This window comes from Anguilla anguilla, chromosome 14 (assembly GCF_013347855.1).
Source record: "Anguilla anguilla isolate fAngAng1 chromosome 14, fAngAng1.pri, whole genome shotgun sequence".
Classification (NCBI taxonomy): Eukaryota; Metazoa; Chordata; class Actinopteri; order Anguilliformes; family Anguillidae; genus Anguilla; species Anguilla anguilla.
Genome location: NC_049214.1, coordinates 13,695,287 through 13,710,649, shown reverse-complemented (window position 1 = coordinate 13,710,649; position 15,363 = coordinate 13,695,287). Strand labels below are relative to the sequence as shown.

The following is a 15,363-nucleotide window of genomic DNA, read 5'->3' as shown; positions in this document are numbered from 1 at the left end:
GTGCATGTGTGTGCATGTGTGTGTGTGTGTGTGTGTATATACATGCATGCATGCGTGTGCATGTGTGCGTGCGCGTGTGTGCGTGTGTGCGTGCGTGCGTGCGTGCGTGCGTGCGTGCGTGCGTGTGTGTGTGTATATATGCATGTGTGCGTGCGTATGTGCATGTGTGTGTGTGTGTGTGTGTGCATGCGTGCGTGCGTGCATGTGTGCGTGCGTGCGTGCGTGTGTATGTGTGTGTATCTGTGCATGCTCCGTACTTCTGTCTCAGTGACCCACTTCTCTGCATCAGGACCACCCTTACAGCTTGAGTCCTGGTCTCTGAGAACAGCCCCTGCCAAAGGGCTCAGCATTAATCCACTGCAGGTCAACAAGAGGAAAGCAGGATTACAGAGGTCTCTGATAAAGTCTGTTTCTCTGCGCACTGCCGCATTATCTTGGCATGGGAATAATGCATGCAGCCGGTTCTGCACTGCTCACTCTTTGGCAATTGCAGGCAGGCAGCGCCATCTAGAGGTTACACAGGCACGGCTGTTCCCTACATCACAGATTAAGCGCCCAACTATAATACGTGTCAGGATTTTTAATAGTCACTTTTAATAGCAGTTCTCCATGGTATTAGTTTTATGTTTTAAATGATCTGGGTTCATGTATCAATCTACGGATTATCGCCAGTGTCTTTGGGAAGTAACAGGCTGAGATATAGTTTCTTTATGGTCATATGATTTGGACTGTGACGGCAGTTGTGGATTTTTTCAGAGTCTATGCTGTCATAGATTGGCACCTAGTATCCAATGTAAAATGTATATTTCTTGTAGTTCTTGAACATGGCAAATTTCCTTTTTTTTGTAATCTTAAGCACACCACCCTGTGACTCCATGCAGTGCTGAAGGGGTGTTGTTCTCCTCATGTCATTTATTTGTAATCAAGTAATGAGCTGTGTGATCAAATAATGTTAATTAAAAAATCCGTCTCTCATCTCTGTCTTCCAGGAACAAGTGATCCCTATGTCAAGTTCAAAATGGCAGGAAAAGAGGTGTTCCGCAGCAAAACCATCCACAAGAACCTCAACCCTGTGTGGGAGGAGAAGGTCAGCTTGTTGGTGGACAGCCTTCGGGAGCCCCTGTATGTCAAGGTAAGAGTACGGCACAGCGCCCCCTATAGCAAGGAGGACTGGCCTGTCTTCTCCCTTCTATCTGGGAGTCATTTTACTCTAAGAGCACAGTATTAATACATATAAAGGTAGTCAGTTTTGAGTTTTTTGAGTGTTTGATTCCCTGTCCAAAAAGTACGGCTAAAGTAAAAGCTCACAAATAACTTAAATTGGAGGTATATAAAGAGCTCATGTAGAAAGGAAATGACATCACTCATGACACTAACTAAATTTCTGTCCAAGATGGACACATGATCTATTTATTGTTAAGTATGTAAGTATAATTCAGGGAGAAGGTGCTATAGGGAATTTGTTGGTCAATGTCTCCCCCTAGTGACCATGTACAGTAATAATCACAATCTTCTTATCAAAATCCCAAGTCCAACCGCCTGCATTTTTATGTTTTTTCTTCTTCAATTCAGATGTATTTACTTTCAACAGTACACTTAAATAAACAGTGTCATTGTGCATATAATTTTAAAAAGATTAGAAATTAATCACAAAAACTATATATCCTTGAATAGCTTCTTGAATGCAGTGTTCAATGTAGTGATGATCAACCAGAGATGAATTGTACACTGCAAAAGTATGTGATGTATTATATCCAGATAGTCATGATGCTTAATTTTACTGCAGGTGTTTGATTATGACTTTGGTTTTCAAGATGACTTCATGGGATGTGCCTACCTGTACCTAGAATCTCTAGAGCAGAAGAGGTAACTGCGCCTTACACTGAACCTTAGTCCTTCTCTCTCTCTCTCTCTCTCCTCATGCCTCTCCCTCTCTCCATCCCTCTCTCTCTCTCTCTGTCTTTCTCTCTCGCCATCTGTTCAGTTTAATCTCTTCTCTGCCACCTGCCACCTTTACTGTAAAAATTGTGTTCCAATATTCTTTGTAGCTTGGACCGTGTTAGAGACCGGCCTTGAATCTGAACTAATTTATTAGATTAATTTGTTCATTTATACATGCCCGTATATCACCTGGATGTGTGCGGTCTGTGGAGTTTGATACTGAACATGTTTAGGCAAATATTAAAGACAGGACCACAATGTCCTGATTCGGTTCTGACCATTTACTTACCATGTTCAATCAGTGCATTGACTGATTGACTGATCATCCTGTTAAAGCACAGTTCTAGTGTGTGGATTGGCCCCACAGTCTGCTATGGAATCCAGACTGCGCTGGATGTAGCCGGCAGCTCTGCAGGATGGCGCGTAGTTGGCTGTAGCATCACCCAGGAAGGGAGGGATTCTCTCAGCTGGGATAGATTATGAAGTGTCACGATATGGAGATAATATATTACAGTATATTTTACAATGTATTCCTGTTCTGTACGGGATATGACCTCACCAATACCCCCCCCCCCCCCCACCTCGGTCAATCAAACCCCACAGTCTGCTCATCAAAGCTGCACATGGAGTGTTTTCTTTAACACAGTGTCTCTGTGGGCTCAATTCACTGACTGCAGTGTGACCAGAAACAGTGGCCTGACATCCTTTCTTTCAGAAGAGGGCACAGGTATATCTGTTGCAGCAAGGATAACAGAGGTTGCGGTAGGCTAATGACCGCAGCTGGTGAATAACTGTTCTAAATGGGGAGGAGAAGTCCTGACCGCTTCCTGACCGCTTCCTGACCGCTTCCTGACCGCTTCCTGACCGCTTCCTGACCGTGCGCTACTGATGCAGGACCGTGGACGTGATACTGGACCTGAAGGACCCCCGCTACCCCGACCATTTCCTGGGGACCTTGGACCTGGCCGCCACCCTGTCCCCAAAAGGGGAGGAGTTTCGAGAAGCTGTAAGTGCACTTCCCTTCATGTCCCCCCAGGCCCCTCCCACTCACCCCCTCGTCTGTGTTTGCGCTACAGACTGGACAGCTGCCAACAATCTGTTTGTTAACCTGATCATATCCTGGTGGCCAGTGTGTGTCTGGCCATGTCTGTCTTTGCGTCCTACATTTAATCATTTAGTACATTTATGCTCTTTTTCAGGGGGATTTGTAAGTGTGTAGAAATAGGTTGGGCAAGCTTAGGCGTGTAGACATAGGCTAGGCAAACTTAAGTATGTAGAAATAGGTTAGGGAAACTTAATTGTGTAGAAATAGGTTAGGGAAACTTAAGTATGTAGAAATAGGTTAGGCAAACTTAATTGTGTAGAAATAGGTTAGGGAAACTTAAGTGTGTAGAAATAGGTTAGGGAAACTTAAGTATGTAGAAATAGGTTAGGCAAACTTAATTGTGTAGAAATAGGTTAGGGAAACTTAAGTGTGTAGAAATAGGTTAGGGAAACTTAGGTGTGTAGACATAGGCTAGGCAAATAACAGTGATGATAGCAGGTTAGTAGTGTCCTTACTGCAGAGCTAAGAGCCTGTGTGTAATGAGTACTACTGTAAGGTGTTGAATCTCACTGTGTTCCCCCACAGAGAACAGGGCTCAAAACCCATCGCTGGAGGCCTTACGTAGCGACAGTGAGTCCGGTCATACAGTAGCATTCAGATCCCTGTTAATTACTCAATCTAACCAGTGTCCGCTTAGATTGACCTAGCCTAGTTGTTCCAGTTATCCTAACCTTGCTGTGTCTCTAACAGTTCCCTGTAGGTCCTGAGCTCCAGATAGACACTGTCCTTCGTTAGCAGATGCTGATGTTTCTCCTAAGAATTTTTCCTCTAATTCATCTAATGTGATGTGTATATTGACATTATATTTTTAGAATTCCTGCCTAATTGTGTGCGCCTAATGATCAGAACATCTGTGTGTGATGGGAAATGCAGTTTCAGTCACACTGGCTGTCCTTAATGATGTGCATATTTTATCAGCAATAGAGGCTGTTGCACTAGCTAGCACACTGTCACAAGTAAACTGGAAATGGGGTGCCTGTTATCAGAACCCCAGAAGCAGGATATATATGGCACAGGTCCCAGTTAAAATTGATGGTGAAATAAGACGCTAGCTGTGGTGCAAATGACAGATGTTGTTAGTGTAATGTCCGGCAAGTGTTCTGCAGTTAAAAATGCTAATCGATTTTATCGTCTTCTATATATATATATATATATATATATATATATATATATTTTTTTTTTTTTTCCATCCCGCCCCCCCCCTTCTTATTTCCAAACATTTGGAGAGTATTTTAAACAAAGTTGGCTTGTTTTGTGTTTCAAGGCATTTTGTTGCATTGTATCTTTAGATAAATAGAGAAGTTAAAACCAAAATCACTGCAGCTACATTAAATCAAGCCTTAACCCTTTGGCTGAAACATATGACTGGAATTGCTATTCTCCAGCCCCACCTAGTGGTGAAAAGCCAACACAGCAAATTACGTGTGTTGCCCTAATAATTCCAAACTTTGTTAGTTTCACTTTGTTTGTAAATAAAATCAAAAGATCAAATGCGTACACCTTAAGTCAGGCTCCTTCTATATTAGTAAAACATATTACCTAATATAAAGTGTTACTGTTATTTTCAGCATTGTAACATTGATAATAGTACACAACATATACAATCAGTTTATTAAAGTGAAGTAGTTTTTGAGATACTAATGCAAAGTGATTGTGATGTAAGCATGTGGTCTTTCTCAGTATTTCTAATTTAAATAATATTCAGCTGAATTATGGAGCTAAAATGAGCAAAATAAGAAACCCTTTGTTGTTATTCAACATTTCAGTAGTACAGCAATTTATCAGTTAAAGCAGTGAGCTACACCGGTCACCTGGTTTCTAGGTTCTGGATCAGTTGCTTTAGATAAAATAACTATGAAAATGAACTTTTATGAAAAGGAAATGGATTTACTGGGTAAGTAACACTTCTTGGTTGTGTACGCTGATTTGTGTCTGTAAGCGTGCACATGTCCCTCAGTGTGGGTTCATTCTGGGTGCTCCTTAAAGAGGCTGTATGAGACTGGCCTGACCTATGACCCCTCTCTGACTCTTCCCCTCCGCCCAGTAACAATTACTGCAAACTGCTTTGTCTTGTTCACAGACTATGCTTTTGAGAAGGAGCTGGAAGCGATCTAGTAAGGTAATACGCAGTGTGTGCTTTCCCTTGTGCTCTGTCCAGAGTCGAACCCGGCTCTACCCCTCTGTGCCTTCAGCTTGCGCTGGTCATGTGGTCATATGGTCATACGGTCATCCGTCATACGGTCATCCGTCATACGGTCATCCTCACCGGTCTTAACTTACATTTTAAAGATTCGACCTCCATCTTCAAAAGCTGCAGCATACTGTGCGAGGCAGTATGTGGCCGCATCCCATTGGGCGATGAAGCAGAAGACTCCTCACGTGTGAGCAATCATAAGAGTGACTGGTGGGATTCTACTGTATGCCAAAGCATCACTTTTGCACTTTCATAGTTTACTGTGTTCACTTTTCGTTATGGTTTTTTTTTATTGTGATTTTTATGGAGGTGTGTTGCATCAAAGATATGCCATCTGTGAGCTTGAACTTCATCATACTGTGTGACACTGAGTGAGAAGAATGAATGTGATCCAGAATCTGAACTTGTATTAAAAGACTTGGTTATATTTATTGAAAGTGGGAATTCTTTGAATATCTTCTTATTGAGTACAGGATGATTATAATAATTTAGTTCTGTGGAGTAGTGGTGCTTTTGGTTGTCAGGTATTTGATTCCCGTCCTGTTCACTGGCAGTTTGTATTACACTCCGCGTGTCTGGAGGTCATTCAGTGGCATGGGTGTGGGTGGGCCTGTCGCTACTGTGAGTTTGCTGAGCCGAGCTCACTTTCTGTGAGTTTCTGCAGGGCTGTATTGTGGCTTGTGAAGTGCGACGCTGCGCTGAAGCGACTCTCCCCAGCGGAGGACAGACTCCCCCGCTGCGCTTTGAAGCTCCAGACTCGCCCGGTCGGGGGTGTGACGGGGGGAATGAATGCGAAGGCTGGAAAGCCTCTTAACTAGCCGCACTTCTGCACGCGGCGTCTTTATTTTTAAACATCTTTCTTTAATCAAGCCGTGTCTGGCGATCTCAGTGCACACAAGACAATACAAAAACAAAACAAGATCATATCTGGGCTCAGAGTACGTATTAAAAAATGCATCCGTTCTCAGAGTCTTCCCCCTTCTCAGCTCACACATGCTTACGTGCACACACACACACACACACACACACGCACGCATGCGCACACACACATGCACGCACGCACACAAACAGACACACACACTTACACACACACAGGCGAGCAGACACACACACAGGCACACACACACATGCACGCATGCCCACACACACACGCAAAAACACAAATGCGCGCGCACACACATACACATACACGCAAACACATGCACACACATGTACACACAAACATACACACACACTCATACAGAGGCACGCACACAAACACAAACATACACACAAACTCACACACTCACAACCACGCACACACGTGCACACATACGCACGCACGCATGCGCACACATATCAACCTCAAATGCATTTTCTTTGAAGGTGGGCTGCTCATAAACACACATTGCTATTTATATGTTTTCATAATTGAGTCGTTATCTTTTCCTTAAGCAATGCCAGTCCACCACTTTTCAATTCACATCAAAATCTTTGAAAGTTTCGAAGGGTCATCCACTGCAACAGCAAAAGGACACTCTCTTTCAAATGATGTGTCCCTATAAAAGGAGCATTTAGGCTATGTTTGATTTACATACGGAATAATGATGTGAGTTTCGTTTCATTTCAAAATATGCTTGTTATGCTGTAGTCAGTCTCTCGTTTTGTTTAATGTCTTAAGAATATGGATCTGGGCCTAGCTCAAGATCAAAGCCTTGCATTACAAAAAGAGTTCGTTCGAAGTTTAATGGAAATAATTTTAAGCAAAGAAATGCAAATCAGCTTTGAAATGGGACTGAAGGGAAGACTTTTTGTAAGACAAATAAGTACAGATCTTTGCTTAAATTAATAATCACTATGTGCCATCTGCAAAGGTTAAAGATTCACTTTGTGCTAAAAGAAATGTCTCAAAGTCAATCCGATTCACTTGTTACCCTTTTAAGGGTAGTGTAGTGACCCTTTTATTTCTGTATGTTATCAAAATGTCTTTTGAAGAAGAAAAATGACATGCATTCATATCTGAGAACATGCAGTTTGATTATCATATCGTTGAATATACAGTAGAGATTTATTACTGCTTAGCATATCGTACTATAACATAATAAAACATGTCATTTGTAGAGTGGGTGTGCGTCTGTGTGATTTTCAGTTGGGTTTTCCGGGCTTTGGCTGGGTTGTTCCATAATACTGACCTTGTTTTTAAGCTATTCCTTTCTAGTTATGTTCTTTGGGTCATTGTCCTGTTAGAACATGAGTCTCTACCTAAAAAGCTGATCTCTCATGAGTGTTACTCTGTGACTCTGTTTATGTGTGTATGCGTGCATGTGTATATTATGCTTTGACTGTGTATGTGTTTGTGCTTACATGTTACCCTGTGACTGTGTATGTGTTTGTTCTTACATGTTACCATGTGACTGTGTGTATGTGTTTGTGCGTACATGTTACCCTGTGACTGTGTGTATGTGTTTGTGATTTTGTGTATGTATGTGACTCTGACTGTATGTCTGTGTGTGTGTATGTGACTCTGACTCTGACTCTGTGTGTATGTGACTCTGAATCTGACTCTGTATGTCTGTGTGTGTGTATGTGACTCTGACTCTGACTCTGTGTGTATGTGACTCTGAATCTGTATGTCTGTGTGTGTGTATGTGACTCTGACTCTGTGTGTATGTGACTCTGAATCTGTATGTCTGTGTGTGTGTATGTGACTCTGACTCTGTGTGTATGTGACTCTGAATCTGTATGTCTGTGTGTGTGTATGTGACTCTGACTCTGTGTGTATGTGACTCTGACTCTGAATCTGTGTGTATGTGACTCTGAATCTGTATGTATGTGTGTGTGTGTATGTGACACTGACTCTGACTGTGTGTATGTGACTCTGAATCTGTATGTCTGTGTGTGTGTATGTGACTCTGACTCTATGTGTATGTGACTCTGAATCTGTATGTCTGTGTGTATGTATGTGACTCTGACTCTGAATCTGTATGTATGTGACTCTGACTCTGTATGTATGTGTCTACTGCAGCAGCAGCAGAATCCGAGGCTGTCGGGGGAGAACAGGAAGTCCCAGCTGTGGAGGGGCATCGTCAGCATCAGCCTCATCGAGGGCCGCAACCTCACGCCCATGGACACCAACGGCCTCAGCGACCCCTACGTCAAGTTCCGCCTGGGCCACCAGAAGTACAAGAGCAAGGTACCGCTGCCGATGCTGCTGCTGTAACCATGGTTATTCCCACAACGCTGATTATCACATTACCACTTATTCTTCAGTAAAATTGATATTGTGATTCTTCTTCAAAAAAGCTGTTATTATCATAGGAGGAACTGATTTTGTTTCGTAATTGATTTTTATAAAGAATAAAGATGCTTGTCCATGTTAAAGCCGCATTGACAATATCATCATCTTGACATATCACTGGAGCGTAATTACAAGCAAGAGTAGAGTATAGTGCATTATACTTAATACATTTTTTTTTCCAGCGCAAGTATGCAAATGACATTATAATTCACAAAGTAAAAAGTAACTATAATGAGGTTATTTAAGTCCAGCTTCCCTTGTGTAGTATTTTACTCTTCATTGCTAGTGAAGGGCCCGCCTTTAATCCTGAACTTTCACCTTGACTCCATGTTGCTTGGTGGTCAGAACACGACAGCGGCTCATTGAAGCGATGGCGAACGTTAAGAGATCGCGATGAAGCCGACCCACGTGGTCACATGACTCATGTCACGTGATCTGTGCACTTCCTGTGCTCCCCCAGACGATGCCCAAGACCCTGAACCCGCAGTGGAGGGAGCAGTTTGACTTCCACCTGTACGAGGAGAACGGCGGTGTGATGGAGGTCACCGTCTGGGACAAGGACGCCGGGAAGAGGGATGACTTCATTGGCAGGTGAGGAGGGGGGGGGGGGCGTGGCTCCGCATAGCTCCCAAATGAGCCTTCTTCCTCTAATGTACCAGCTAACTGCCAAATTCTCAGTGTTGTGTACATGTGGGGCGTGTCCCACCAAAGCACAGCTTGGCTGATGGCATAGCTGCCATCCAGATATAAACGGACTGACAGTACTTAAATGATCAGAGGTGAGATGAATTGCCTTTATATAGTGCCTTTCACACTTTACAATAAAAGGGGCATACCTTAGTGTGTGCCTCCTATCTGGCTGATGCAGTTTTGCGGTAGAGAACTCACTACGCATCTGCTGAGGTGGACTGTCAATGCTTTAACTGGCCAATTATGATTAGTTGGCTGGTTATTACCAGTCAGATTAGGTAATTGCCTTGAGGAATAGGTTCTCCTTGGGCTCTTTAACCCTTTAAGGAGTGAGAACACAAATATGTGATTAGAATGTACTGAATGTAACTGAACATTCCAATGCTGACGTAACAATCACTACGGGCAATTGAAACAATGTAGTTCAGAATACTGCCTTAGAATGTAAAAAAATGTACCGGTCTACAGTGCAGCCCATGTCAGTGCGGTACCTGACATCGATTTTTGCTGTAAGTGTGTGCATATGTACTGTGTGTGTGTGTGATTGTGTATGGGTGTATGTGTAAGTGTGTGCGTATGTACTGTGTGTGTGTATGTGATTGTGTATGGGTGTATGTGTAAGTGTGTGCGTATGTACTGTGTGTGTGTATGTGATTGTGTATGGGTGTATGTGTAAGTGTGTGCATATGTACTGTGTGTGTGTATGTGATTGTGTATGGGTGTATGTGTAAGTGTGTGCATATGTACTGTGTGTGTGTATGTGATTGTGTACGGGTGTATGTGTAAGTGTGTGCATATGTACTGTGTGTGTGTATGTGATTGTGTACGGGTGTATGTGTAAGTGTGTGCATATGTACTGTGTGTGTATGTGATTGTGTATGGGTGTATGTGTAAGTGTGTGCATATGTACTGTGTGTGTGTATGTGATTGTGTATCGGTGTATGTGTAAGTATGTGCATATGTACTGTGTGTGTGTATGTGATTGTGTATGTGTGTATGTGTAAGTGTGTGTGTATGTACTGTGTGTGCATATGTACTGTGTGTGTGTATGTGATTGTGTATGGGTGTATGTGTAAGTGTGTGCATATGTACTGAGTGTGTGTGTTTCAGGTCCCTGCTGCACCTGTCTGGTCTGAGTAAGGAACACACCCACAAGCTGGAGCTCCCTTTGGAGGAGGACAAGGGCATTCTGGTGCTGCTGGTCACCCTCACCGCCTCCTCTGCCGTCTCCATCTCCGACCTGTCAGTCAACATCCTGGACGACCCCGTGGAGCGCCACGAAATCCTCCGCCGATACGTGAGTGTTGTAGCTCCCTCGCCTGTGCCCCGCCCAACAGGCCCCGCCCACAGCGACACGGGATGCCCACATCGGCTCCGCGGAGTCTGGAACATGGGTGATACACATGGGTTAGCTGCTCAGTTCAATTCAGCAAATGAAGTTGCCGTACGCACATGATGGTAAAATTGTTCTGGGTGAAACGGTGCAAACCTGTGTGATCATGTTCAATGCGTGAATATTCCTTTCCTGAGAAATGAGCCTGTTAAAAGTTTACTTGTGATAAGTTAGGAGTGTGTTGGCGGCTGTCAGTCACTTGCCCTGGGCCCCATTAGTAATATCAGATACAGTGAGGGGAATCCATGCATTGCACCCAGTTAATGAGCCTTGTCTCCACACTGCCCCTACTGGTGCCTCTTGGAAATTGCGCACTGTGTGGACAATGTCAGAGTCATTGCATTATTGATGTCCCTGCACTGGGTTCTGGTGCTGATTGGCTTAAATGTATGGAAAGAGGGCAGGCCAGAAAAGGGATGTGGCAATTTATTGGCCCAGTGGCTGGCACGAACCCAGTGGGCTGGCTTTTTGAAAAGGAGTTTGGGGGGTGTCTCCTGGTGTAGCCCGTAGAGCACTGACCACATACTCCTTACATCAGCGGTTCAGATCCGGCTGCCTCTCTCCCTCTCTCTCACTCCCCATTCGTCCTGTCTCTCCATACTTTCCTGTCCAATAAAGCTGAAAAAGCCCCAAAAAAGTATATTACAAAAAGGAGTTTGGCCCCTCTTGGCTTCCTAGAGAAAAGGAGAAGGAGGGGAGAGGATAAAAGATGGGAGGAGGAGAAGAAAGAGAAGGAAAGTGGAAGAGGAGAGAAGACCTGAGCTGTAGTGACAGGCCCTGTGTCGGCTGCTGAAAGGACGGCAGTGTCACGGAGAGGGGCCCTTCGGCCCTCGGGGGGCCCCGAGCTCCCGCGCGGGGCACAGTGCGCACAGCGCCCGCTGCGTCTTTAGGGCCTTAACCCTCGGCTCGCCAGCAGCAGGAGCCGTCGGGAGCAGACAGAGCGGCGCTCTGAGTGTCCGGGAGACAATGAGCGCGCTGGAGCTGGAGGGAGCTCAGTAAGACAAAGGAGCCCATCGCCCGCCACTCTCAGCCCAGCATCCGCGGCCCCACGCGGCCCGCCTCTCTCACGTGGTCCAGCTAACGCCGCTTGCAGTTAAAACGCAGTTAGATCCATCACAGGCTGGAGTACGTTTAACGGCTTACGCACTTTTGCGTTTGTCTGCAAATTCGCTTTGTAAATGCAAATGTCAAATTTTGAGTCTGCCAGACAGGCAAATGTTTCATTGTCATAATTGGTGTACACTCTTTTAGCTGTGTGTGTGTGTATGTGTATGTTTTACATACATTTAAGTGTGTCAGTGTGGTCTCCACAGTCTTGGAGCGTCTGCACTGTTTGATTGGGAGTCTCTTGATGGTGCGATGTACTCTAAAGGCTGTGTGTCGGACACTTGACCTACATATGTGCGCAGGCTGTGGATTGGCTGGGGGAAGCGGAGCCTCTCCCTTGGCTGCAGTGGCACCAAACTCTCGGAGAGGGGAGCTCTTGGACCGGGACAGGGGCTCTGCACGCGCCCCTCCTCCAGCGCTCGAGCTAGCGCCGGCGCCCGCCGCAGAGAGGGCGAGGGGGCTTGTGGGTAATGAAAGAAAAAGCTATTCCTCCTCGCACCTCTCCGGGCCATTTCCTCGACTGTGGAGGATAGACGTTCACCCCCACCCTTCCCCGCTCCCCCACATTCCCCACGAAACCACGGCCCCCCTCGCATTCCCCATTCAGTCTCGGGGCCAAATCGTCAGACTGGTTTTGTTGGGGGGCGGAGGGGGCAGGGGGGTTGGGAGGCTGAGGAGGACGGGGTGTGGGGGGGGCGACATTAATTTCCCGCCATTATTAGCATGCTCCTCTTCCCGGGGCCGCCGCCCTTTCGGCGGGAGACTTTAATAAAGATGTACCTTATCAGGCCCGGCAGATAATAATGAAGTGGCTGCCGCTAATGCCGCGGAATGCTCCTCCGCCAGATTAGCGCCGAGCCGCGCCGCGGCGGGCTCTCCTCCCCCTCGCCCGCTATCTGAGCGGGATCGGGCTCCCGCGGGAGGCTGCGGGACCCGCGCGCGCAGCCGGCACGCTCGCCGTTATCGCCGCCGCCGCCGCCTCTCTCTGACGCCGCCAGGCCCGCGGAGTAAATAGCGTGCGATATTAAACGGTAAATATGGCGTATTGCCATCTCCGATACTGCCAGGCTAAGCAGCGGGACTCACTTTCCCTGCGATGAGAGAAATAAACGCTTCGGCGTGACCTCATATTTGCTCTGCGTGTTATTCGTTATTATTAGTATGTGCTATTAATTACATACTTAGCATACATGCTTAGCCAGTGTTTTACAAAACTTTCTTTTGAATATGCTATTCATTTATACGGTGGAATATTTATTCAAGCTATTAAATGTTTGGGAAACACTGGGTTACATTGCTATAAACTGGAATTTTAGTCTCGCTATATTATTTCCGAATATAGAGTGTAATTGAAGAAAAAAACTGATGTTTTTTATATATGCAGATCACTAGACTCAATGGGATGTATTACCATTTGACAGAAATAGATGTGTGCATTTGTGTGTTTACACCACCATTGTGGATTGACTGTGGATTGATTTTTGAACATTAGTTGAACATTCCGTGCTCTGGTTATCCGTGAAAGTTTTATCAGTGTTCCAAAAATGCCACTCTGCCTGTGCTAGGTGCCCATCTCCGAAAATATTTCTCAGAAATCCCCCATCTTCAACTCCCATGCAAGACCTCTCTCCCATGCCTGCTTTTAAAATCCTGTGTGTATAATGGGTTTTCCTCCTTTCTCAATTTCTAAATTATTGCAACCATGTAGTCAGTGAGACAGTGAGACCATGAAGCATTAATGAGATGACCCCATTTTTACTGAAGTGGTGCATTGTGGGAATGTATATCTAATAACTAATATATAGTTAAATGCATTATTGGGACAGTGACAGTGTTGTATTTGCTCTGTACTCCAGCACATTGGATTTGATATAAGACAATGAATATGAGGCTGAAGTGCGGACTGTCACCTTGGATTTGAGAGTACATCCATATCAGGTGATCTGTGTAGAATTACAGCCCTTTTTTATAGTTCCTCCATTTTAGCATAGCAAAAGTATTGGGACGAATTAACATAATCTGAAAAAGTCATAGTATTCAGTATTTGGTTGCGAATCCTTTGCGATCCTGTGACCCTTAGCCCTCACCAGACACTGGCTGTGTTCCCTGGTGATGCTCTGCCAGGTCTGTACTGCTGCCATCTTCAGTTCCTGTTTGTTTATGTGGCATTTTGTCTTCAGGCTGGTCTTCAGCGAGTGAAACGCGTACTCAGTTGGATTCAGGATGGGTTAGGGTTAACTCACTCTAGAGTTCTGGAACAAACTCCTTATCTCTTTCAAATGTACTTTCTAGCAAGCTCTAACCTGGCCTAACCTACCAGTGGTTTGCATCTTGCGATGGATCGTTCGATATGGACGCAAGCACCCTCAAATTAAAGCCGCCAGTCTGCGGTTCAACCTCATATTCATTGTTCATACATAAATAAACATCATGATGTAGGCACGGAGCCTGGGTCCAATGAGTGGACAGAGTGTGTCCCTGATGAATCCGGAGAGCAGAGGAGAGGACGGAGAGGCTGGTGTGGAAGGGAAAGCGGTTAGCATTCCATTTTCATGATGACATTTCGCTCAGCGGTATTAGAGCTCCCCCCACCCCCCCGCTCCGCGTGCGTCCGGCGGAAGGCTGTGACAGGGACGGTGAAGCGTTATTGCGGGGGCCCGGAGAGAAGGTGAGCGTCGTCGTGGTGACAGCCGCGTCCGGCCGCCCCGCTCCGTGACATTCATCGTCTCGGTTACGGCTCGAGAGTGAGACGTCAGCGGTGACAGGCCGTCAATCCGCGCCGGGGCCCGGCTGACTCCGCCCCCCCCCCCCCGTCCCCCGCCGGGCGCGGCGGCCCCGCGGAGGCAGGGCGGGAGGGAGGGAGGACCCGGGGCGATGGGAGGGGAGGGGGGCGGGCGGTGTTGGGGGAGAGAGGACGGCGCTTCGGAATCGTACTCCACGGGCTTTCATTACAGAAATAAAGGGGCCTGATCTCCTGAGCATTGCAGCCCCTCTGCCTGTCTAATGAGAGGACTGAAGCGCCGGCTCCGTATATCACCCCCCCCCCCCCCCCAAACCGCCCTGGAGACGCTCTGCCTGCAGCATCCAGCTCCGCTCTCAGGCTGGGCCCCGATAAGCATAAATAACAAGCTGCTCTATTTACTGAGAAATCGCCTGTTCAACCTTTTTATTTTTATTTCTCTCCTCCCATCCACTCTTCTGTGGTTCCCTGACGATAATGTTGCGTGTGCCAGAACCTTACGGAGTTTCAAAATGAATTAAGTCTGCGGCTCCCGCTTGAAAAAACTCAAATCATGATCGCTCCTGTGGGTGTGTGAGAGGGCCCTGCCAGAGAGCAAAATGAGCTGATGGAACTGCGGTGCTGGGCCCTGCTTTGTGTTCATGCGCCTTGTGTCGTGTGCACATGCGGTCCTCAATACTGACACTGATAAGGCAGTACAATCTGTATTTGTGTGTGTGTGCATTTATATATGTGTGTATGTTAACGTGCCTTTCTGTGTGTGTGTGTGTGTGTGTGCGCGTGTGTGTTGAATAACACAGCAGAAATGCGCTCTAGTTCCTGAAGCGTATCTGCTCCAGCACACGCAGTGGATGTTTTCACCCTTCTTCCCGCTCCTGAGCCACGTCTCGCACACGGCTGGCTCTGTCCCCCCCGT

General features: G+C 46.1%; 1 protein-coding gene across 10 annotated transcripts in view; it reads left to right on the top strand.

Moving 5' to 3' along the window:
• mctp1b (multiple C2 domains, transmembrane 1b) overlaps positions 1-15,363 on the top strand; it is a 106,997-nt gene that overhangs the window by 46,597 nt on the left and 45,037 nt on the right. For 7 of the 10 annotated variants that reach the window (XM_035390490.1, XM_035390488.1, XM_035390497.1 and 4 more), the window contains 7 exons: positions 990-1,132; positions 1,787-1,866; positions 2,836-2,947; positions 5,127-5,165; positions 8,245-8,412; positions 8,978-9,108; positions 10,318-10,504. In XM_035390490.1, coding sequence (XP_035246381.1) covers positions 990-1,132; positions 1,787-1,866; positions 2,836-2,947; positions 5,127-5,165; positions 8,245-8,412; positions 8,978-9,108; positions 10,318-10,504 — 860 coding nt within the window. The remainder of the gene's footprint in view (positions 1-989; positions 1,133-1,786; positions 1,867-2,835; positions 2,948-5,126; positions 5,166-8,244; positions 8,413-8,977; positions 9,109-10,317; positions 10,505-15,363) is intronic. The other 3 variants (XM_035390489.1, XM_035390492.1, XM_035390491.1) reach the window with 3 other exon arrangements.